This window comes from Festucalex cinctus, chromosome 6 (assembly GCF_051991245.1).
Source record: "Festucalex cinctus isolate MCC-2025b chromosome 6, RoL_Fcin_1.0, whole genome shotgun sequence".
Classification (NCBI taxonomy): Eukaryota; Metazoa; Chordata; class Actinopteri; order Syngnathiformes; family Syngnathidae; genus Festucalex; species Festucalex cinctus.
In genome coordinates, this window is record NC_135416.1 from 11274550 (window position 1) to 11300733 (window position 26184).

Sequence of the window (26184 nt, forward strand, 5' to 3'; positions counted from 1 at the left end):
TATCTTGCTTTTAATTTCATACTGACAAATACTTGGTTTTAATTTCATACAAACAAATACAGAAGGTGCAGGGCCAGCAGCATCTCTGGAAATTTAAATAATTATTTCCCTGAAATTAGCACTTTTTTAAATGCATCTATTATCGGGTATATGATGATTGAAAATGGCCGATGCCGATAATCGCCGCGGACGATAATTGGTCTATCCCTAATAAATTTGACTCTATGGAGAGTGGGACCAAAGAGTTTTAGTTTTAGAGTAGGCTAATATTTACACTTGGAAGAGAGTAAAATAAAGAACTGAAAAATAAATAAATAAAAGTCACTCAAGGGTTGAGGAATGAAACTCACAGTCTTCAGGTTGGGAGAGAGCTGCACTCCCACATGAACTATGCCCCTCCTACTGTTTGCTTATCTCTAAAAGGAGCGGTTTTTAGATCAGCATTTCCCTTGTAAGATTCCAGCTGGCATGCGCGATATACTAACACACAGCAGGAGCTCTGTGGCTCAGGGAGTAACAGTCTCCCAAGCTGAAGGTCATGAGTTCGTTCCTCAACCCTTGAATGACTTTTTTTTTTTTCAAATCTTTATTCAGTGTCTTCCAAGTGTAAATATTACACTAAAACTGAGTCTGTTTGGTCCCACTCAACATAGAGTCAAATTTACTCTACAGAATTTACTGCGTATCAGCTAATCCAACATTATATACGCAGCAGAAAGAAAAGATTCCACCAAGTACTTTGATTTTAAGTTTGACTATGACTGTGTTGAGCATATGTCTAGTCAATTACTAAGCCTACAGAATTCTCTTTAGTGTAGGTCCAGACAATGCTTTCTCCCCCTTGGCAAAAACCACATTAAATCCAGGTCAAACAAAATCCAGACAGACCACGTCAGCAGCACACCAGCGCTTGGCTCTTCTTTTCCTTTTTTTCTTTTTTTACAGTCTGGCAGATGTTTCGTCAGCAAAGGGGGCATCATCAAATCAACTCATTTAAAAATCAAGGGAATGAAAACCAGCAGCCAAAGAAGATCTGGGGCAGATCAGTCATTTTCGGTCTCAATGGGATTGCTGACATGTTTCCTATTTAAGCACTGAGAAAGTGGACGTTACATTGAATCTGAAGACAGAGAGCATAATTAGGCATCAGCAACTTTGAGTTATCTTTTGCAAATGTGTAATTGCCAGAAAATTAAACGGATGTCGACAATCATTTTTATTCTTGTTTGTTCTGTTCCTCAAATGGATAATCACTCTCTAAAAGAAGAGCGTTGCAAAACAAACGACCGCTTCTTGCTGGCTAAAAGACCTGTTAACTCATTTGCTCCCAATAACGTGTAAATACATTTTTTTTAAATGTTCTAAGTGTCCCAAAGACGTATTTATACGTTTTTTTTTTTTTTTTTTTAATGCTAGAGCATACAGAAGGCTTTGATTCAGCCTCTCAACTGCAAAGAACGGTTGCAGAAATGGTAGTTATTACACAAACGGCCAGCAGGTGGCAGCAGAGCAAAGGAGATCAACCAGAGCCATGTAGAAAAAAAGCTCAATTACTTACAAATTTAAATATATTTGTGAAAACTGATGAAACTTAGCTCTCTTCTAATGCTAATTGCTGCAAAACAAAAACAGATAGAAACATACTTTTTTCTCCTGATGAAAGAAGAGACTTTAAACTTTCTTTTGATAGGTTCCATGCTTTTATAGCCATAAAACACAATATTTTGTGGGCCTTGCAATATCAGTCAAAATCCAGTAAAACAGCCGGGAGCGAACGGGACTACTTCTGTGAAAATGGCTGGGAATGAATGAGTTAATGACTCCTAGTCCTGATGTGTGTTGCAGCCTCCAGCCGCGCTCCTATCCCCATGGCAGTGGTGCGCCGGGAGCTGTCGTGTGAATCCTACCCCATCGAACTCCGCTGCCCCGGCACGGACGTCATCATGATCGAGAGCGCCAACTACGGCCGCACCGACGACAAGATCTGCGACTCGGACCCGGCGCAGATGGAGAACACGCGCTGCTATTTGCCCGACGCCTACAAGATCATGTCGCTCAGGTCAGTCAGTGTGCCGGATTATGCCTGGATGTGACAACTCAAATATAGACATCAGCAGTCCTTTGCTAAATTAGTCCACAGTTACTTTTTACGATAAACCTGAGTCAAGAAAAGTCCATACATGCAATCCAGATGAAGATAATAGTCTCGTGCAGGCATGGACAACTTAAATGCTGGACGGTTGGAGGCCAAGTTGCCTTTTTATATGATTTCTTTCAAATTTACAACAAACCAGTAGAAGTAGAGTCAAAAGTAGAGCAGCAAACTTTTATGAGAACAAATAAAAAAAACTGTAATATTTATTTCTGTCATATTTTTAGATGTCTAGAAATATATGTATCACTCCTGGATTTTGTATTAGATTTCTATATGCAAGCAAGCATAATTAGCTTTGTAGACAGCATTTTATTTATTTATTTTTTAAAATACTTCAAACACATTACAAGTGCCATTGTAGCGGGTAGTTTAATTTAGTACTTCAAGCTAGGGTTGTGCAATCAATCGAAATTCAATTAAAATTTCAATTATTACACGCCACAACTACAAAATTGCCATAATTGTTAAAAAAAAAAAAATAATATTAATTTAAATTATTTAAATGGTACAAAAGTTCTATGGCAATTTATGTACAGCAAGTAAACTCCATTGAACGATGTTTGTTTATGGAAACCATATTTGAATTTATACATTTGTACCTTTTTGTTTTTTAAACAAATTTTCATAATTAGTGTTTCAAAGAATTTTATATGAATAATAATAATAATAATAATATATATATTTTATACGTTTTAACATTTTCTTCCTTTGTACCCAAAAATATAAGATCGTTTGAATAATTGTGAATTCAATTATTCCCGAATTTATTGTGATTAATATATATTTTTTGTTTAATAATTGAGCAGCCCTACTTCAAGCTTCACTACTTTGTCCGTGTGATCAAGTTATATTTTTATACGGCTATTATAAATATACAGAAAAAAATCCAACTCTTCACCTCTAACTGTTGTAAATTATTGGATGACAACTTCCTTCATGTCTATAGAAATAAAAGTATACTTAAAATATATGTGACAAAAAAGAAACAAAAAAAAAAGCAAGAGGTGTCTTTTTGCCATCCGATACGAGCGGGAGAAGTGAGCGTGTTGTCAACCGCTCATTTTGTATTCATCCTCTTAAAGTATCAGTGTCAAATTCTGCACTTCCCACATGCTAACTAACTGTACCCAAGTTGACAGCAAGCAAACACAACATAGAAATGTCACAACACGGCAACACTCCTGTCACACCTGCTGAAATGGCAGAAAAAAAAAAAGTCTGATGTCGAAGCCAAAGTAAATTGCGCTTTGCTGTACAACCTTATCTTTTTGTCACATTTTACAAAGAATTACCACCCTTCTTGCAAGCAGATCTTTCCCCCCGCCTCTCGACACTGTTTTCTTTGTCCATAAATGAGTCACTGGTAGATGCCAGTGGTGCATACGGAGGCATAAACAGCAGAGCTCATCTGAACAATTCATCATCTTTCCCTGAACTCAAGCAGGTGTTTTTTATTCTCCAAACAATTCACACCGTGGATGCATCAAAATATAAAAGTCTTTTGGCAACACATCCTTAAAGACGCATGGAAGTGGGCCATGTAATTTCACTTGTTGCAGTTGAAATATAGCGCTTGGTTATTACCTCTGCCGAGGAGTGAATATTTTTGGTGGCGTGCTAGTAATGGCCAAGGAAGAAACAATTCAAATTGGGTGTGGATCTAGTAAACATTATAGGTTAGTGGTACGGAATCCCACCAATTTTCTATGCGCATTCGCCGAACCCTTCTTCACTGAAAAATAAGATATGATTTTTATTTTATTTTTTATTCAAGACATAGGTATAGGTTTTACTGTTGAACAAAATAAGGGATTCTTTTCATCAAATCTGGCTCTTTCCACTAGTGATAGAGTGATATGGTTTTTTCAAGGCCGATACGATACAGATTATTAGTAGTCAAGACGGCCGATAACCGATATTTCAAGCCAATATTCATTCGCAGTAAAATAGAAAAAAATAAATAAATAAATAAAAATAATAATAAAAAAACTTTTAAACTATGTTGACAAATTTGTTTAAAAAAAACGATACAGATTATTAGTAGTCAAGACGGCCGATAACCGATATTTCAAGCCAATATTCATTCGCAGTAAAATAGAAAAAAATAAATAAATAAATAAATAAAAATAATAAAAAAAACTTTTAAACTATGTTGATAAATTTGTTTAAAAACATGATAACAAAAATTGCAGTGAGCTTCCAGGGTCATGAGCATGAGTTTAGCAAAATTAAAAATAAATAAATAAATAAATAAATAAATAAATAAATAAATAAATAAATAAATAAATAACAATTAAAAAGCAAGTAAATAGATCCCTAAAGATTTCTACTGTAAAGAAAGTTTTCTAAGATTTCAACGTAATTTCTTGATTTGTTATTATTTTTTTATTTATTTTTTGTTTTTTGTTTTTTGTTTGTTTTTTTAATAAAAAGTGTAGGAAGTTCCTATTTTTAATGAAGTGGAAATTTAAATCGATCCATAAATGAAAAGTTCCCTGCATCTCACTGAGTGACAAATGCATGCGAAGGTACCTCATTTGAGGTTTTTGTTAGGGTTCGTGAAACGTTTCAAAAGACCTTTGCAGTGAAAAATTGTATGAATATGTTCCAAATTAACAAACGTCTTACAATTCGTGATGAAAACCCCAAATTCGCTATGTTGTCAAGTATTCACCGCTTCGTGAGATACCAGCTTTATTGGGCTTTAGATTCAAAAAATGGCCAATGCCGATTTGTCAAAATGCCAAATATTGGCACCAATTGGCCCGGCCGATAACCGGTCTATCCCTACTTTCCACATTGAACTCTGAAAGTCTTTCTTTCTTGTATTCTCCATTTCGATGCAACATAAGGAAGTGTTCCTTCAGTTTTGCTATAGCTAGATGTGCTGGACTAGAATTGTTGGCATTGCAAATCATGCAGTCAACTTGATTCTATATTTGTAGAGCACTTTTAAATAACCATCACTGGAAATGAGTGGTGAACAGATACAATGAAACCAGCAGAGGCCTCAGAATTGAACCCTGTGGAACACCATACGTTCCGTAATTGAATTTTGCATTCGTCCGACCACTTTTTTTTTTTTGCTTGACATAGTATGAAGAGATTAAAATCATAAAGAAATCACACATTGTACAAAGATGGCCAAGTGGGGAGTACGGGTGTGTGTCTTGACCGCCACTTGAACCCCTGAGACTGACTTACCGGACCCCTGGGGTCCAATCGAACCCGGTTTAAGAATCACTTTTATAGGTGTCATAATTGAAAGTAACTGCCACTTTAATGATCAATTTATAATGCACATTCTAAATTGATTTTGGACTGTACAGTTGATCTGTACTGACCACAGCTCTCCTTTTTTATCACAATTTTTAGGGGCGAGCCATCTTTACTTTTCTCCTAAAGTGGAAAGGGAAGAGAAGGAATTTCCAGTTTGGTGCTGAGTGGTGTTATTATTTGGCCTTGGTGGATGTTTGTGCTTTACAAAGTATCATTCTAGCTCAGGGACGTTGGTCTTTGAGCTTTAGAAATATGTCAACATGTTTTCAAAGAAAACTGTTGAACGATTACTGCATCTTGGAGGTCATCATTTGATAGGGGGGAGAAATGTTGCCACGTTTGTTTCTATTTTGTGTTCATTAAATGCAAATAAAGTGATAATATGCGCCAATTGAAGGTAGAAGTAATCAGGCAATATAAAAAAATAAAAAATAAATCAAATAAAGGCACTAAATCATAATTGGGCATTAAGACCTGCGGTGCAAATCTGGCTCAAGAGGCTTGATGAGAAGTAACTGGAACATTATAGCGGAACAAAAAGCAATGCTCTGTGAAATGAGGATGTCCAGACAGAACTAATTCATTATGGCACCATGAGTAACTTCATTTCCTCACATCACGTCCCATCCTCCCATTATTTTCACTTGTGCTACTTTCATTTTCCTCCCCCCACTCACCACACCCCCACCTCGTAATGTATCTGTATCAAACCACCTGTCTGCGTCACGTGACAGTGCTCTGATTGCGACTGTTTTGGCCTTCCTTCCGCTCGCCACTTGCTCCGGCAGCTGCAGCTTGTGTGGCCACTTTTCCTGCTGCACTTGCCATCCATAATTTATATACCGTACATGCACACATATTGCACACCCATACACACGCATTCGTGTTGTGTCACACGCAAGCTTTCGCTGCCCAGGGGCTACGCCAGACTTTAAGCTCCAATTAGTAAAGCCAGAGGCCAAACGAAAATCTTAAGGGATCCTCTGTTAGGGGTGACTCGGACCAAGAACAACACTTTAGCACATATACAGTACTCCCTGTATGCATTTTTCTTTTGCGTGTGTTTGTGTCTCCAAACATTTTCATTCAAAGATGGTTGTGTCCAAAAGAAGAATAAATAACTCAATAAAACAATAACAGAACATTAAATCATAGTAAAATTATATAAACAAATGACAAAAAAAGTCAATTTACTGAAATGCCACCTCCTAACTAAAATGAATATGTCCATCCATCCATTTTCTTTATTGTTTATCCAGTTGCTAGCTAGACATGGGCTATTACATTTTGATGGTATAATAACTTAACTTTGATATAATAATAATAATAATAATAATAATAATAATAATAATAATAATAATAATAATAAAATTATTATTATTAATATATAACAATAGTAATAAAAAAATATTATTATTATTATTATTATTATTATTATTATTATTATTAAAATTATAGCTCTGAAATGTCCTTTTTTATTTTTATTTTTTACATTTAGGCAACTTATGTTGTCTTTGGGGCTAACTAGTACCCACTGACCCATATTTTTATTTTATTTTATTTATTTATTTTTAAGGACAAAGCACATTAATCAAACATCAACATTTGCAATTTCTCTTTCGAAAATAAAGAACCACTGACCCCATTTTAATTCAAAGAGGCAGCTCCTTTACTCATCTTTCCAAGCAGCTAATCTTTGTGCTCTGCTTAGAAGTGCCCTCAGCTAATTACTGGTCACGGAGAGTATTAGCGGTTATTGAAGCTTTGACTTTTTAAAGCTCAGGTTAACTGCCAAACCGGTAATCGCCCATGACTAGTTGTGGGTGAGCGCGAACCTTGCCAAGGTCAGACAAATGTGAACTACACATTGGACTGGTTGCAATCCAGTCCAGTCGATGGCACATATAGAGACAAACAACCATTCTCGTTCCCATTCACAAAAATGAGTCAGATATTTGAATTCACGAAATAAAGTTAGCATTAATGAAGGCACCACATCCACCCCTGTAGATAACAACTTCCAAATAGCCCCAAACGATAGCGAAAGGGAGTTAATCCCTAATATGCTTAGCATTGCCAAGATCCATCATCAAGCAGCACTTTTTTATTGAGCTATATTTCATTTTAAATGACACATTTTCCTCATTGTGGCTCTGTTTTTAACTATTTATTCCTTTTCCACTTGCTCAACACTTTCTGGGGAAGATTTGCTCCTGGTGACACAATGCTAATAGAAATTCTCTTTTTGTTCGCTCATTCAAACAGTTTCCACCAATTATCCTCTTCATGGTCACCGGGGAGCTGGAGCCTTTTCTGAGTTTGAATGAGCGACAGGTCCACCCTGAGCGAGTTGCTGGCCAATCACAGATGACACATAGAAACAGACAAACATTCGCACTCACATTCACGACTATGTACACTTTGCTCTTCAATTAAGCTAGCATGTACATTTTGTTTTTGGACTGTAGGATGAGGGCAGAGTATACAGACAAAAGACATTCAAAAATGTAGAAAACATTTAAACACATTGTTTTTTTTTCAATATTTCCTCAATTTTTTTAACAATAAAATAATTGCATGATAGCTTTACAGTACATTGCAATTCTATTTAACTTGTAAATACAAATGATTGAAATACACGAATATGAAAAAATTAAGTTGAAAGTAGGGTGCAACTAACAATGATTGTGATAATTGATTAATCTTGATTTTATCGATTTAATCGATGAATCAGATTTTTAAAACTTTTAATTTCCAGACCTTTATTCAAAACCAGGATTTTTTTTTTAATTGACACTGCACAAACATGATTTTTTTTTTAATGATTTGTTTATTGGTTCGGTTGGTAACATATCACAAAATTGAATAGAATATTGATCATTGCTTTTGAAAGTTAAAGCAATACTAACACAATAATAATCAGTCCCCTTTAATAGATCAAATAATTCTGAAACTATTTACTGTTGAGGATTTGGACAATTATAGGTCTCTAAACAATTTATTGATGATCAAAATATTATCAATATATTTGGTTATTGATTTGCTTTTGATTAATTGAGTAATTTTTGCGCCTCTGGTTGAAAGAAAGCAAAAATGCATAAGGTTGGGAAAAATGAACTCACTTTGTATATTTATAGAGTTTTTAATTTTATGGTTATATTTGAATAGGTTAAAATCAATCCCCATTAAGAAAAAAAACACCTTTGTTACCCTTTCATTCCGTTCTTAACTCCTTTAATAATCACTGGTCTTTCATTTTGCAAATCCAATTGGAAATAGATGTTGATCTTTGATGATAAGGTAAATGTTTTCTATCAAATAAGCTGCTTTACTGCTTCAAAGTAACAATGTAATAACCATGATCTAATATCATTGACTGCAAACAAGCAGAATACGACAAAATTGCAGGAATATTGTGCCTGTTCCTCATTTGGTCCGGTACGCTCTCATTGTACGAGCGTACTGTCGTTGGCATTCAACTGGCCTGGACGATAAAATCAGCATGTTCCGCCTGCCCAGCGTTTCCTCGCTATCACATCCTCGCTTTGTTTCCTCCTCCAGCTCAGCAAGGCCAAAGAGCTTGTGCGTGAGTGTGTGTGTTTTACGTGCGGGGCTGTTGTGTGAGTGTGTGCCCGTAGCACATAATTGGTCTTGATATCAAAGCCTCATATCTTCAGAGGGTCTCACAAGGCTTCTCAGGCAACCCGGAGAGGACCTGATATCGCAGCGTTTCCCAGATTATCTGCCCTTTGGGAACTGCTGGGTTGAAGGTTGAAACAAAACGTGGGCCATGAAAGTCGCGCCAAATCTGTTTTAGGCGCGATAGTGGCGTCACTTGAGCCGGTCACGGATTCCGTCCTTTCAAAGTGACGACTGATAATTTTGTTGTTGTTTTTGTCGTTCCTTCCACTACCTGTCTTGTTTTGATTTTTTTAGGGCTGGGTATTGCCAACAACCTCACGATACGATACGTATCACGATATGCAGTGGTCACGATATATATATATATATATATATATATATATATATATATATATATATACAGTACTGTATATCCCAATACTACGGAGCCCCTCTGGTGTCAGGGTCTTATTTATTTATTTATTTATTTATTTTTGCTAATCTGTACCCACAGTTTAGCAATCTGTACCCACAGTTTACTAATCCTTACCCACAGTTTAGTAAACCGTACCCCCGGTTTAGCTATTCTGTGGCGTTATGTAATATTCATGCGCACGCACGTTCGAACCGCTGCTTCACGATATGATAATTATCACGATATTGTGGGGAGGTTGGCGATATTTAAAAAAGGTCACGATATTGTAAAGAAATGAACTCATACTGAAAAAAAAGCACAATATTGTGCTTTTGTACATAACAGCAATACATATAAACGACCAACATTTCCTATTGAGGCACTTACTCACCTAATGCAAGCCACATATTGACTCGCTACACAAGCATATTACGACGATCATCTAACGATTAGCATAGATTTTAAACATAGAAGGGCCAAAACATCCCTAATGAAAATTAAACTGTACTAAAAAAAAAAAAACTAGCCACCTGAGGTTGCTAGAACTGCACAAATGGAAATCAACCTGACTTTTTTTTAACAGATGTGTTGCATTTAAATATCATGACCATGACGACGACGATATTGTGTCAGTTTTAATATCGCGTTATCATGATATTGCCATTATCGTTACATCCCTAATAACAACATAACATTGATGTTATGTACAAAAGCACAATATTGTGCTTTTTTTTTTTAGTATGAACCCATTTTTGTTTTTTTTGTTTTTTTTACAATATTGTGACATTGCCAAAAACGTTTAATAACGATCAGTAAAATCACGACGTATATTGCCATGAACGTTAAATAATGTCAACAATTTTTTTTAAAAAAATTCTCAGTGCAACGTCTAAGTGCAGCGCTGCCCGGTTAATGGGTTGTGGAATCTAAAACACTCTAAACTATGGCCAGCAGATGGAAGCATTGTATCTTTTTCCGTCAATGATCAAAGCCTCTGTCATATCAAAGTTTTTCTTTGATAACGTCTGGCAGTAAAAAAAAAAAAAAAGAGTTAAAATATCGCCAACCTGCCCACAAGATCGTGATAATTATCGTACCGTGAGCTTCATATCGTGATAATACCGTATCGTGACGTTACTTTGTATCGGATCGATACCAATATTTGCAGTATCGCACCACGCTACGCACTTCCCCTGCGCAACTTCAAAGAGGCTGTACAGCAATGCGCGAGCTGCCTATTTAAAGTTAACGATCAATATCGATTCTGACGCCTGCGTATCGATACATGTACCATAATGAGGCCCGCAACGATATATCGCCGAATCGATTTTTTGAGCACACCCCTACTGTTTTTCCGTGTTTCAAGGAAGCCATGACGGTTAAATTGTTTGGTTGGGTGCGCATTCAAATATCTCCAGGGGGAGTGGCACGGAGGCGTGGGATTCTCGCTGCAGTTCAGTGGCGCACTATAAGGAAAGCGCTGCGAGCAGAAATGCTGCAATGGCTTCAAGTGATGCTGTTGTGTTGACATAAAACTCGCCTGATGGCTTCTCAGGATACGCTTGACAATGCGCCACTTGTCCCTTACCGATACTTGAGTGCTCGGCGGCCACCTTTCGGCGCGCTCGCTCGCTCTCAAGACGAGCCACTCGAGGCGCCGAGTGTGGACGCGTTGGCCGACGCAAAGTCATACACACCCCGCACACTCCACTTGGCCGCCTCCCTCGCAGCTCTCGGCTTTGAAAATGACTTGCCGACTTCAAACAAGACTTTCTCTCCGCGGCCCCGCGTCGCCTCTCCCACCTTCTGTCACCTTGCGGGGCCCCTCCTCGCTTTCTTCCTCCCGCCTCTTTGCATCTGTCTCGACGCTATTTGAACTCGAACAATCCCTCAGCACATAAGAAAACTTTGACAAGAAACACATTTTTTTTTTTTTTTTTTTTTTTTTTTCCAGACCTGTCCATTACAATAATCAATTAGTAATGTGGTGGGGCCAATACTTGGAAAATGATGCTCCTTTTTTTAATCGTAAATGCATGGAAAATTTGTATTAAAAACTACGGAAGAGGATTAGGCTTAATTTCAGAATTCTGATTTTAAAGTTAGCGTTCTCACTGTAATATCAGAATTCTGACTTTAAAATGAGTTTTCACTTTCATCTCAGAATTCTGACTTTAAAATAAGAATTCTTACTTTAATCTCAGAATTTTGACTATATAGTGAAAATTCTCACTTTAATCTCAGAATTCTGATTTTAAAATGAGAATTCTCATTTTAATCTGAGTATTCTGACTTTAAAATAAGAATTCTTACTTTAATCTCAGAATTCGGACTCTGAAGTGAAAATTTTCACTTTAATCTCAGAATTCTCATTTTAAAATCAGAATTCTTACTTTAATCTCAGAATTCTCAACTCAACTTTATTTCTAAAGCGATTTAAGAACAGGCATTGCTGTATACAAAGTGCTGTACATAAGCATAAATATCAGTTTTGCAGTAAAGAATAAGGTAACAAAACAAGAACAAAGCAAACATTTTGAAGTGCAAATGCAAGTTTTTTTTTAAAATGAGAATTCTCATTTTAATCTCAGCATTCTGAATTGAAAATGAGAATTCTTACTTTAATATCAGAATTCCTTACTTTAAAATAAGTATTCTTACTTAAAAGTTAATCTCAGAATTCTGACTTTAAAGTGAGAATTTTCACTTTAATCTCAGGATTCTGACTTTAATCTCAGAATTCTCACTTTTTATTTTTAGAGAGATTAAAGTCCGAATTACACATGGTCTCGCATATCCGAATCAGAATCATCTTTATATGTAAAAAGACGGAAGGAATTTGTCTTCACTGTTACAACCATCCACATGGGAAGCCTGGCGGGTTGCTATCAGTGCCCCGAATATTCATCATATAATGAAATTAATTTCTGTGATTATTTCATATTTATTTTCTTTATACTGTTTTATTTAAGACTTTACATCTGTGTAGTTAGTTGTTTTGTATGTAAAATAAATTAATAATAATTTGTTGATTTAATCATATTATGTATATAATTTCACCTGGCTTGGTCCAAGGAGCTTGCAGGTATGTGGTGGTCCGACACAGTGCCAGACTGCACCAGGGCCATCGGAGCAACTCTTAATGTCAGACCCTGGGAATGGGAGGGAAAAAAAAAACATGAAGTCAGGCCTTTTTATACTCATTCATTTTGCAATTGAGTCACTATTCTCAGAATTAATAATAAAATGCAAACACATATTGAAATGAAAGGAAAACAGAATTCTCTGTTGGGATACTTGCTTCCTCTGCTTTGACCGCAATATAAGATGATCTATTCACAAACAGGGCAGACATGCAATAAAATACTATATATTAGTTATAAAGGGTGGGGGGTGGAGCTGGGAAATATAATAACATTTTGGCATAGTTCGGGTTAAGAAGTTACATCATGAAATGAGTCGAGGGAGGTTAACCTTTGAACCTTTTAGCCTAATGACATCCAGAAAAGGCTGCATCAGGTTCTGCATTTATCATTTACAAAAAGATTCCAATTGGACACACTGCAAAATGTGCTCTTTCCAACTGGATTTCATTCTAGAGATGACATTATTATTATGTTGTTAATTCCATCGATTAATTAATTAATCTGATAAATGTTCAGTTTTTGTTAAAGTTTATTATAAAACAATTTTCCCCAAATTGTTGTTTTTTGGTATTGTTTAGAAAAAAAAGTATATATCACTAAATATCACAGAAGCTATTGATGTACTGATTCAGTTACTGGTTCGGTCACTGTTTTCCCAAAAATTATTTTGTTTAATTAAATATAAAAAAAAATAAAAGATAGTCAGCTTTCTTGAGGGAAATTAGGGCTGTGCAATTGACCGAAATTCAATTACAATTTCAATGATTACACTCCACAATTACAAAATTAGCATAATCATAAAAAAAAAGATTACTAATACTAATTTTGAGTTGGGTTGTTTACATTTTTACATTTGCTCCTTTTTAAATTTAAAATTAAAATAACTAATTAATTTTGTTTCATTATCCAAAATGAACTAGTGTTTTGTACCAAAAGATAAATTATTGTCCTAATCGTGATTTAAATTATTACCAAAAATAATTGTGAGTAATATTTTCTTCAAAATCGAGCAGCCCTAACAGAAATCAGAGAAAAATTGCTGTTGAGAGTATGTAATTAAAGGATTTTGACAATTTTATTTGACTCTAAACGATTACTCGATTAATAAAACAGTTATTAAACAGTTGTTGATTACTTTGATAATTGTTTGGTGGTCAATAATGAATTAGTTTTGGCATCTCTATTTCAATTCATTTAGTTATATTCTATACTTTAGCCCATCGCAAATAAAACATGTTTAGAGAATTGCATTTTTGGAATATCTTCAATATTGTGCAGGAAAATAATTGCACCTTCTCCGAGGGATCATTTCCAGGATGACTACAAACCCAGAAAGACTGCTTTTATTCTGTCATTTTGTGACAGGAAGGCTGATATCTATTTTTTTCACATGATTGTATTATTATTTTAATTATGTATTGTCACATAGTGATGATTAACAAAAAAAGAAGAAGAATCACTGTTGTTTTCTTCCTCCTGGAAAACTATTGCTCAAAAATCATGTTGGCTGCGTTTAAACAAAAATGATAATGCTGCTGCCGCGCAACTATTTCAAATGAGTTGTAAAAACGAGAACTTTTAGTAGACAATTGACACAAATAATTTTGTTTCATATCTATTGGAAGTTATTTTTGTCATTGGAAGTAACTTTGTCCCTGAAAATAAATTGTTTACTTTCACTGTCACATTCTGTTTGAATTTTTACAGCAATTTCCTGCTGTCTCATTGTGGGTGACGAAGGTTTGAGGTTGAAGTGCAGGACTGATTATGGGTGTAGCAAGCTGGCTGTATTTAGCCTTTTACCAAATATGCCAGACAACAGTAACACATGACCCCACGCCAAAACCCAGTATTAAGCACACAGGCACACACAAGCTGTATGCACACATGCACACGCATGCATAAACACGCTTGCGTTATCACACATGCACGCCCACTCGTTTTCTGTGTGGAGTGAAAGTACGCATCATTTGGTCTACTTGCTCATGTATTGTTGTCTGTTTTAGGCCGTTTTTACATACATTTGAACCAGGGATGCATGATAATATCGGTGACCGATAATTATCGGCAATTATCGACCTATTTGACATCAAACAGATAAACCAGATAATAGAGAAATCCGCCGATGATTGATTATCGGCAACTAACGACCAATTTGATTTCATACAGATAAACCGGATAATAAAGACATTTGCCGAAAATAAATCGGCAACTGTCGACCAATTTGATTTTATACAGATAAACCAGATAATAGAGAAATCCACCAATAATTTTCATCAATTATCGACCAATCTGACGTGATACAGATAAACCGGATAGTAAAGAAATCTGCCGAAATTTATCGGCAACTATCGACCAATTTGATTTCATACAGATAAACCGGATAATAAAGAAATATGCCGAAAATTATCAGCAACTATCGACCAATTTGATTTCAAACAGATAAACCAGATAATAGAGAAATCCACCGAAAAATTATCGGCAATTATCGACCAATCTGACGTGATACAGATGAACCGGATAGTAAAGAAATCTGCCGAAAATTATCGGCAACTATCTGCCAATTTGATTTCATACAGATAAACCGGATAATAAAGAAATATGCCGAAAATGATCGGCAACTATCGACCAATTGGATTTCATACGGATAAACCATATAATAAAGAAATTTGCCGAACATTATCGGCAACTATTGACCAATTTTATTTCAATTGTATTCAAGTAAATTTTGCAAACAATTATTGGCTTACTTATCGGTTATCGACATCTACACTTTCTAAACGATTGCTTCATCGCTATCGGTTGAAAATAGCATTATGGTGCATCCCTAATTTGAACCATTCACACCAGAGACTGTAAGGCAACGTCTGAAGTTGTCTGTCTTTGATTTTCGAAAGCCACTTGATTCAAAGCGGGGGATATAGCGGCGCTTCCAGCACCGTATATAGAAGCTACGGACTATACAGCCTTCCTGTCTGGCATTTACTTTTCAGACGTGCGTGCACTTCATATGCCTTCTCCATTTGACTCTAATCCATCTCGGAGAGAGGCGGCATAAAAACTCTTACACATTTTGATTTTATTTTTTTGCATTATGACTCTTAAGTATGATTAATGATGCTTCAGTTGAAGCTCCGGCAACGATGCACTGTATGTTTTTTGCTAACTTTCTTTTCAGTTCTTATTTGTATACAGCAGAGTATCTGTGACTGTATGATTTCATATTGCCTGTCTATGGTCTAGTAGTCGTTTCTCTTGGCTAACTATTGTGCACAGCAACAAATGAGGTCATATTTGGAAATGTCCTACATAGTGTGGCAATGTGTACTGTATGTGTGTCTATATTGCTGCCATGCCTGCACCAAATGACCCGAAGGATCCTGAGGGCTTGTCACCAATTTCTCAGTATGGTAATTAGAGGACATGCAGTACTTTACAATGCAGACACGATAGCACCCTAACACACACTTCTGTATTTCCAGCTGTCACATATGCGTGCGTGTGTCACAGTGTCTGTATTATGCTATCTTTAATGATGTGTTGCCTTGTGGGTAATTGTACAATTGGAGTAACTCCACCTTGCCATCAAACAAAACAAATCATTTTGCTGGATATGCCATTGTGGCTTTTTTTTACATAACAGCAATGCATATAAACCACCTACAATATGTGATAAGACTTCATATTGAGGCACTTACTTGCTAATGTATGGACACATTGAGTTCCTCCACATATTGACTCACTTCACAAGCATATTACGTTCCCCTTCATTCTGATTAGTGTGCATTTTAAACACAGAAGGGCCAAAACATGCCTTGTGAAAATTAAACTGCACTAAAAAAACTAGCCACCAGAGGGTGGTAGAACTGCAAAAATGGAAATCAGCAGATTTTCGACTTTTAATATCATGACATGATGAGGACAATATTGTGGCAGTTTTAATATCGCAATATCACAATATTGCTGTTATCGTTACATCTCTATCATTAACTCTAGATTTGGATTCTACATAACATGCAAATGGCCATTTTTTTTTATTGTATTGTATTTTTACACTATTGTCGATAGTGCATGTATGGACAATGTGACACATTCAGGCTGAGTCAGGAACGCAGGCGAAGACGGACTGCGTTGACGCTTCCATGACCCGCAAAATCAGGTCGGGACGCGCAACGGCAAATGCACATTCACGCATCGGGTTGACAAAAATCCCACAAGACGCGGCGGCACCGGCTCGCATCGGTGTTCTACTTGCCTCGCAGAGAGAGCAGCCTCGCTGTCTGACACGTTAGCTGTATTGGAGCTTTGAAGGGGATTTCGAGTCTGTGCAGGCAGGTGGTCTTGGATTAAAGCGTGGAGAAAAAGTGTTTTTTTGCAGAGTGAGACGCGGCCAGACACACTGATGTACGGAGAAGCGCGGGGATGTCAGTGGAGGTGCTGGAACGAGAAGGAAAACTATGTATGTCCTGGGATCAGACTAGGAGGAGGTTGCCATGGTTACCGTTTGAGGAGGCGAGCTCGGGAAAAAAAATGTACTTGGCTATATGCCCACCTGTTAAGCATTTTGCAACCCTGTATTAGTTACGGCATTGGAAAAACAATCTGCTGGAGATTGCTGACAAATTAACTTAATTAGAGTGCATCACTTCGCATCTCCACAAATTGAATTCGATGCTGACACCATAATAACGTTGCCTATGCATTTCTTTGCAGCGTTTATTGACATGGACACAAACTGAATAAGCGTATGTGGCTCCAAAGTCATGTAAAAAACGACATGTTCGGAAAGAAGGAGGGAGGATGGAGCGTGAGTGACATCCTCCAGCCAAACATTCATAATGTAACACATTTCAAAGCTGTTCCCCCGCTGGGGAAAGCAACATTATTTTACCTGTGGCTTTGTCTGACAGGCTGTTCCGAAGCTGACACAATTGCATTCTGGGACCGCACAGGAGTGTGTTGGTGTTTCTGAATGTGAGAGATCTGTCATTTCTTTATAAGTACAGCTTGCCGGCGCTGGCGAAGAATGTGACGCTGTACCGTAGCCCCTGCTCGACGTACACGCGCACGCTTTCCGTACCTCTGCCAATCACAATACCTGCAGTGGCTTCCTCCGCAGTTGTGTTTTGTGCTCCTATTCGACACGCAGCACTCCATTTGTCAGTTTCCAAACAGCACAACACCGCATCAGGGAGGTAATAAAGCAGAAACAAGGGTAATAGCATCGGCGGTATGCACTCTATGGGTGTGACACAGCCAGGGGATGGTCAGCCTAACTGCGTTTTTATTCTGCGGCAACATACAGTAAATATCCTGTCTGTTGTCAAATGACTTTCCTGGGGTCCCAAAGGGCCCGAGGATCCTGAGGATAATCACATTGCCCCCTTCCGTTGGTTATTTTTCACCAACTGCACTCTGTTTTATGTTTTTCCAACTGCACTGTCCTCACACTTTAGTGTCTCCCAGCGTGAGGATTGCGACTTAATTTGTTTTCAGAATGTGTCACGGTGCATGTTTGATTTTCACCTTGGGAGATGCTTTAAGGCTTCACAAAAGAATGATGTCAATAGTGCGCTTATTGCAGTTTTGTGGATAGTTTGAACTGAATGTATCTATCTTTGCAACATTACGATGTAGCAACTGATAAAATATTGTGTAAAGCAGTTGCACAATGTGGCCGGTAGAATAAAGAGTAAATAATGTATATGCACCGCAACTGTAGTCAACAGCATAAAGGATGGGATGTTTATGCTTCCAGTAGCTGCTTGAGAAAACAAATTATTTGTTATTCAGTCATTCATTTCTATTTATTCATGTATATTTGCAGATATAATAATAATAATAATAATCATAATAATCATAATAATCATAATAATCATAATAATAATAACAACAATAATAATAATCATAATAATCATAATAATTAGGGATGTTCGATACCACTTTTTTTCAGACCGATACCGATACCGATACTCAGACCCTCAGTACTCACCGATACCAACTGCCGATACCAGTAGTACATTTTGACAAATAAAAAAAAATCACTTAAAGATATTTTTAAACAAATATATTTCCTTTAATTTTGACAAGAAAAAAAACAGCACAGTCACTCTTCAATAGTCTTAACGCTCAAAATAAAACACAAAAATGCTCTTTTAGTTTAAGATTCACAATTTTGAAGTATTTCCAAACCGGTGAAGTTTTGGCGAAAAACTGCTGCAAGCTAGCGCCAGTTACAGGCAAGGAGGACTCAGCTTGTACTCGTCTGCGTCACGAATACTCGAGAACTTGAAAAAAGGCTGGTATCGGCCCGATACCGATACCTGGTATCGGTACTCGCCCATCCCGAGGAATAATAATAGTGTTTTTGCAAATAAAGTACTGTATATATTAGACATGAAAGACCGAAATATCAGTTATATATTTTGTATTCATGTCATTTTCATATTTTGTGTCAGTGATAAGCAATTAAATAGTTTAAACATGTGACATGTTACCCCACAATCTCATAGTAAAATCTGTAGAGCAAATTTGAGTCTATTTAGAGTGGGACCAAAAAGACTCAATTTTAGAGTAATATTTGCACTTGGAAGAGAGTAAAATAAAGAATTGGAAAAAATAACAAATAAAAGCGACTCAAGGGTGTAGGAACAAACTCTCGACCTTAAGCTTGGGAGACAACAATTTGCTCCCTGATCCACGCCGCTCCTTTTTTCTGTTAGTATATCACTCATGTCAGCTGCAGCTGATTCCATGATTGCATGGAATCTTCCTAACTCCAAGAGACCAAAAACAATATCTTTGATCTCTTGGTGAAAAGCAAAAAGCAGGAGTGACATAGCTCAGGTGGTAGTGTGGCAGTCTCCCAAGCCGAAGGTTCAGAGTTTGTTCCTTAACCCTTGAGTGACTTTTATTTAAAACTGAATCTTCCTCTCTCTGAGTCAAATTTACTCTAAATAGAATCAAATTTACTCTACTGAATTTACCGTGCAGGTAAGTTTATTCACTATATAGGGTAAGATGTCACACTGTTTTGCAATTGATAAAACAAGGACAACATTTGTGCAGTACTCATTTTTTAAATTGAAGTCAGACACTGAAAATGTTTTGTCATTGATCTTTGACATTGAACAAATGTTAACATAAAACATTATGCAACATGCAAATGGAAACGGAAAATTCAAGATGAATTTGAAGCAGGAAAAGTATCATAAAACTTAAAACCAGTCAACAACTTAGAAGATGCATTTATATACACTGAAACAAAACCTGACCAACAAATTTCCTTACTCGTCAGATTCATCAACTGAACGGCAATTTTGGCATACGTAAACCAAATTGTCATAGGTGCATTTTTCATTGGCCTATGTGACAATTAACCACAAAATGACCGTGACATGTTGCCCCAAACTAACATGTTTGCAAAGTTGTAGTTAAACAGAAAAAAGATGCCTTGATCTATCCCCTACCAAGTCCACACAGATCACTGCTAGGGTTTTTATCTGGAAGAAATGTGTTTAAAAATAGATAGTAAAATGACTTTGGGGTGTGCAAAGTGGTTAATTGGCACTCATCTCAGCTCACAATTTGCTATATGACCCCTGATCACATTGAGGAAGAAAAGGTGGATAAGATAATTTAAGATAATCACAACTTAGACATGTGACATGTATCTACCCTATATGAAATTATTGAAAGACTGTTTCAGGAATATGCATGTAGCACTCCTGAAAAGCATCATAAACACTGAATAATGATGTATTCACCTTTTTTGGTGTTGTGCTATTTGAAAAAGTAAGTTTGGCACTTTATTGTCTGCCTGCATTTTTAATACAAATTCTGAGCTATATATTTCAACAACAAAACATACTTAATTTTTTTTTCTTTAGCACCGTTTGCCTCTGCAGGATGCTCAATATCATTTTCTCCGGTTATGGAGTCAAACACTATTCTCTCTAATTCAAAACCTTATTTTAAGGTACAGTTGCTACATAATGCCGCTTTAATGGTACCATATAAAGAGCAGTTACGACACAAACAGCACAGATACAAAGTGTGTAAAACAGCAGGACATAAAGCTCTTGGTAATTTCACCAGTGGAAGGAAACAAGTAATGGGTGTCGACTTGTGTTACACGTCTCCCTGCTAACAATCTCTGAATGCAATACATCACATTGGTGTTGGCCTGCTCATTATAAAGTGAAGTATTGAGTACCTATTTTCCGAAGATCAGTAAATGGGCAAATGTGTGTGTTCTTCTTGTGCTCCTGTGGATGTGGGGTTCTGTACTTGCTATCATTATGTGTGGGGCTCTGTTATAAAAAAAAAAAAAAAAAAAGACCAATGGAGGTTGTCATTTGATTTTGGTTATTTTATTAGAAATATTTTATTAGAAAGTTCTGAGGACTCCGGTTCGAGTGCAGGCTCCGGCCTTCCTGGGTGGAGTTTGCATGTTCTCCCCGTGCCCGTGTGGGTCTTCTCCGGGTACTCCGGTCTCCTCCCACATTCCAAAGACAAGGCATCGTCACGTGCATTTGTTGTCGCGGCTTATACTGCGTAAGTGGCTAGAAAATAATAATAATAATAATAACAATAATAATAATAATAATAATGTGTAGTGTAGTGTAAATTTGGTGAGCCACGCTCCTCTTTTGCATTTCATTTTTTTTTTTTTTTGCACCTGTTTTTTTGGTGGGGATAAAGAGGCAAATTGTGGTTTCTTTAAGGTTTTTTTATGAGGTTACATAATGATGGCCTGCAGTAAGGATTAAAGGGAATGTACAAACTTTGTCCATTTCGAATCTAATCAGAATTTACACTGATTTCACACACCACCATGGCACCGTGCCGTGCACCTGTCCCTTATTTCGGGATGAGAAAGGTGGCAACCCTAAATAAGCTAGTACTTAAAATAATAATAATAATAGTAATTATATTAAGTTCTGGGCGACACGGTAGTCGAGTGGTTAGCACGTCCGCTTCACAGTTCTGAGGTCTCCGGTTCGAGTCCAGCTGAGATAGGCGCCAGCAGCCCCCGCGACCCTTGTGAGGAATAAGCGGACAAGAAAATGGATGGATGGATGGATATTAAGTTTTGTTGCACTCATATGAGATCTTTGTTCTCCATTGTTGTTGTTTGTTAGCGTGTCTCGTTCCTACTGTTGCGTTCGATACGGGGTGGTTTTCTCAGTTGTTCACAGTGGTAGCAGAGTTGCGCCAATACTTTACAATGGAAAAGAAGCAAAAGCAAGTATATAATTGCTCGACTCCATGCTATGTGTTTAGCGTGTCTATACTGTGCTCTATTTCAATGTTGATTCCAAAGACTTTGTGCGTCACAGACTCAGACAACTCTTTCAACTCGTGAGGATTAGCTCCCAGCTCTCACTTAGGCTGTAATTATATAGTTCTTCAACACATCTGCACTCAAGCGGGCGCACACTTGCAAGCTGACACCAACACGCACACGTGCACGCTCACAAATATTTATTCCATTTTGAATCTGCTACCCCCTTCACCACACGCGCACACACGCATGCATCAAACATGGGCACGCTTGCACGCACACGTGCGCGTTCCATCAGAAGCTCCGTCAGCCTCATCAAATCATTAGTCAGTCATGTTCATGTGAGGAAGCGAGGCAGAGACGGAGTGAAGGGAGGCCTGCCAAACAAAGTGAAAAAAAACACACAAAAAAAACATCACAGATGATAACAACAGCAGCACCCATTGCGGAAGCGCGGCTCCGTCTTCGCCTGTCTGCCGCAGCTCAGCTTTGTTGCTAGTTTGTTTGTGTGTGTTGCGGGGAAGAAAGCCAGCAGGCAAGGCTGAATCCAGGCCACTGCCTTGTTTTGATGTGGTCATGCTAATTAAAAAAAAAAAAAAAAAAAAAAGGGGGAGCTTTTCTGCCAACACCAGGCAAAGCACGGGAGGAACAGATAGAGCCGTTTCCACTGTTGAAAGAATGCTGAAGAAAGGCGGATACATGTGCGCACACTAAATTCATCACAAGGGCAAAGCGCGACTCATGAATTTTTGCTGGATGAACACATTAGGAGATAAGAAGTGTGTGTGTGTGTGTGGGGGGGGGGGCATAAGGAAGTCTTTTTGGGATATGACTCAGACAACTGGCTCAGACTGAACTGTGACGTCAGCACAAGCTTGACTAAAGATGGAGGGAACGAGGGGGCTGTGTAGGGGGGGCACTGTAGATGAGGCTCCGGGGGAGATTTGGAACGCAAAAGATATTAAGGAGGACACACTGCGGGCCAGGAAGAAACAGCGAATAGGAAGTCGAGCAAACATATCTGGGTACGGAAGCTGCCGCAGAGTGAGTTTAAGGCTGATAAACAGACAGATGGAATGAGAGACAAAGACGAGGGAAAGGGAGAAGAATAATTCTCTGGCAGGAAGGATAAAGGCAATGGCAGTGAGAGAAATTGGTTTATGATCTTGGCTTAGACGGCATGTGGAGAAGAGAGAGATGAAGGAAGATGGTGCAGACAAAAATAGAGAAGGAAGGAGTGATAGCGCAGAGTGATGGAGCAAGCAGGAAAGATTATGTCAAATCTTTGCTCTATACCCTCTAATTAAAATAGTAGTCAGAAACCTTCAGTGTTTTATGACTCAGCCAAGAAAGTTCGAGGACCTGAGCTGTCAAGAAGCAGGAATAAACATGCTCACATTCATTTGAAATTCTCCCTTTTTGCTCTCGTCAAAGATATTTGCATCTTCTATTTCTTCTGCATTATTGCTGATTTAATGCGGGTCAGCTGTGATTGCATTCTGAGTTAAAAAAAAAAAAAAAAAAAAGGATAAATCCTGTTTTCTTTTTCAATTTCGCTAGCATAAAGTAAGACAACTGAAAGACTAAAACCGATGAAATATGTATGCCCATATGAAATCTTTTGCTCTATAAAGCCTTGTGCTATGTGCATCTGCACTTTGACCCTTATTTTCCTTGACTCGAGATGAATGAATGAATAGTTTATTTCGGCTCTATACATAACCCAGAAAAGAAAACACAAACAGAGTAGAGCACATGAAAACCTTTCTTAAGCCTGGTTCACACAGAAAGAGAGTCGGGCTGTTTTTGTCCCGATATTGCCCCTTCCCGACCAAGGACACCAAACGCCCGACAATCTTTTGTCTTACACGATTATCTTATAAGATTATCTTTATATGTGAGATGTGTTAAGAGTGGATTTGTCCCGATAATCGGGTCCAAAACAGTCGGTGCCGACAATCTTAAATAATGAACATGTTCAATATTTACGACAAAAATCTTAACGTCGGCGGGGACGCCGAGCTGTGCTTGCGCCACCAACTGTGACGTCAAACGGAATGTAGCCAATGAAGAGGCACCCTAACTGAAAAAGACGGAAGTGCGCGCATACCGACCAGAAGCACATAGTTTTTCTTTTCTTTTTAATGCTTAATTCCAAAACTCTTCCATGGAGGACCAGCTCGTGGGAGAAGTAGTCTGCAAAACACCATCATTACTTCCAAAAAAAAAGGAGTTCCCTCCCCCCAAGTTTTGATTCGATCACATATAATCACGCGAGAGGTCTCTCACGGAGGACTGGAATCTTGACCAGTTTTGAGATGATAATTTTTATGTTTGTGAGGGAGCTGTGATGAGATTATCTGGGCACTTTACACATAATACGACCAAAGCTGTTCAATGTCTGATTTTTTATCTTTATGTGTAGCATCTGACAAAGATAAAAAAATCTTTTAATATTTGAAAAATCCTTATATGTGAACCAGGCTTTAGTTAGGAAATCATTTACTTTATAAAGAACAGCCACTGAATTAGCTAATTCACATTTCATGTATTTTATCTGTGGCTTCCAACACAGACTGGCCGGGAGTCGACTGTCTTCCCTCCCACAAAGATGCATAGCGGTAAAACACGCTTCTATCTGCGCTAGTCTTAGCAAAAATACCAAAAGAAAGAAATCTCCACCCAGTTAGAATGCGCTTTGCGCTAGACTTGCACTGGGCATGAAAATCGGGCTCTGAGGGGAATATTCACAAAAGGCTTGCGTCGCCTTTTTACAACGCTAACCGGTAAAAATGTAACAATCCGGGAGCGCCTAATTCACTAAACGCGCGCAGACGGGGAAATCCGTCACTAAGAGCGCTGCCAACCAGATTGTGCCACGGTGCACCGGTGTTATTTGAGCGTATGTAAATTTGCATACATTTGACGCAAAATATGCCCACCCCGATGCAAATGAGACTCATTGATATACAGCGTCTAATTCACTAACGCCAGCTCAAATAGCCACATGTAGTTTCCATGACGCAAATAACATTTATGGAAAGCATGTATTAACCTGCCGCAACTTCGATCTCGGGATCATGACAGCAGTGCATGCCATTTGCAGGACACATAACCTGGGCTGAGCGGCAACATATTTTTACGTTTTTGGGAGCAAATGAGTTACTCGACTAAAATCAGTTCATTCCATATCGTAAAACTAGCTATCAAACTGGTGGTAAAATGTTCAACAGGTTGATGCAATTGCTGCCATCATATCTACACACACATTTGTTCAGCTTGCAGGTCGTTAAACAAGACTTTTTTTTTTTTCACTTTTGTGGGCCGATCACTCGAGTCCAATCAGTCGGTCTTCTCCGCCAAATTCCAATGGTGTGCCTCCCCGCCCCCTCCCCCAACGTCACTATACACATACACACTTAGACGCGCGCAGTCTGCAACTTGCACTGGTGACAGGTGACCGATGATGAAGGCACCGGGGCAAGAAATTAAAAAGCAGAGATGCGAGACAAAAGAAGGGAGGGTGAGCGGCGTGAGGACTGGAGGGTATTGTTATTAGAATATGACAGACATTGCAACAAATACGAGTTTTAGACCTGTTTAGAGTGCGAGAACACCAGCGGGGATGCGACCGTCAGTAACAAACGCAAACCAGATCCGGGATGATTTCTCATACCCAGATAATAGTTCAGTGTGTTCTACGTGAATATTGAAGTCAAAATTAAATTAGTTTTCATGCATATTTCATTATATGCAAATGACACTATGGCACTGTAGCAGAAGAGACTTGAGGCGGGTTTGACACGCTCATTAAAAATATCTCAATGGGAGAAATCAGAATGTTTTTAATGTAAATGTCGCCTGTTTGACAGGTGCACAGAGGGAAAGACTGAGGAATGGAACAGTTGTACTAATTGAAAGAAAATTCTCACTAGAGGAAAGAAATACCTCCTCATCTGCCTGAAAATAGGTCTTCTTCTTCCAAGTTGTGCACATTTTTCTTTCAAAATAGTTTGGCTAATTATTTTTAAGAGCAGGAGTTCCCATTGAGATGTATGTACCGACAATAAAAATCCAACTAGCCTACAAATCATCCGTGTTTGTGAGAAATGGCTTTAGCAAACATTTTAATGCAAACACCAGCATTTAAAAGGTCATATTTGCCCTTTCAAAATGTTGTTTCAATAGTGACACAAATACAAGTATGCCAAAAGACTACACAGTAAATATACAAAGTGTGCTGTGCGTTTTGGAACCTGTGTTAACAAGAGAGAGCAATACT

The 26184-nt window shown here is 37.8% G+C and overlaps 1 protein-coding gene across 14 annotated transcripts in view; it reads left to right on the top strand.

The window, feature by feature from the left end:
* adgrl3.1 (adhesion G protein-coupled receptor L3.1) overlaps positions 1-26184 on the top strand; it is a 191157-nt gene that overhangs the window by 65208 nt on the left and 99765 nt on the right. For all 14 annotated transcript variants that reach the window (XM_077523786.1, XM_077523789.1, XM_077523790.1 and 11 more), the window contains exon 4: positions 1846-2059. In XM_077523786.1, coding sequence (XP_077379912.1) covers positions 1846-2059 — 214 coding nt within the window. The remainder of the gene's footprint in view (positions 1-1845; positions 2060-26184) is intronic.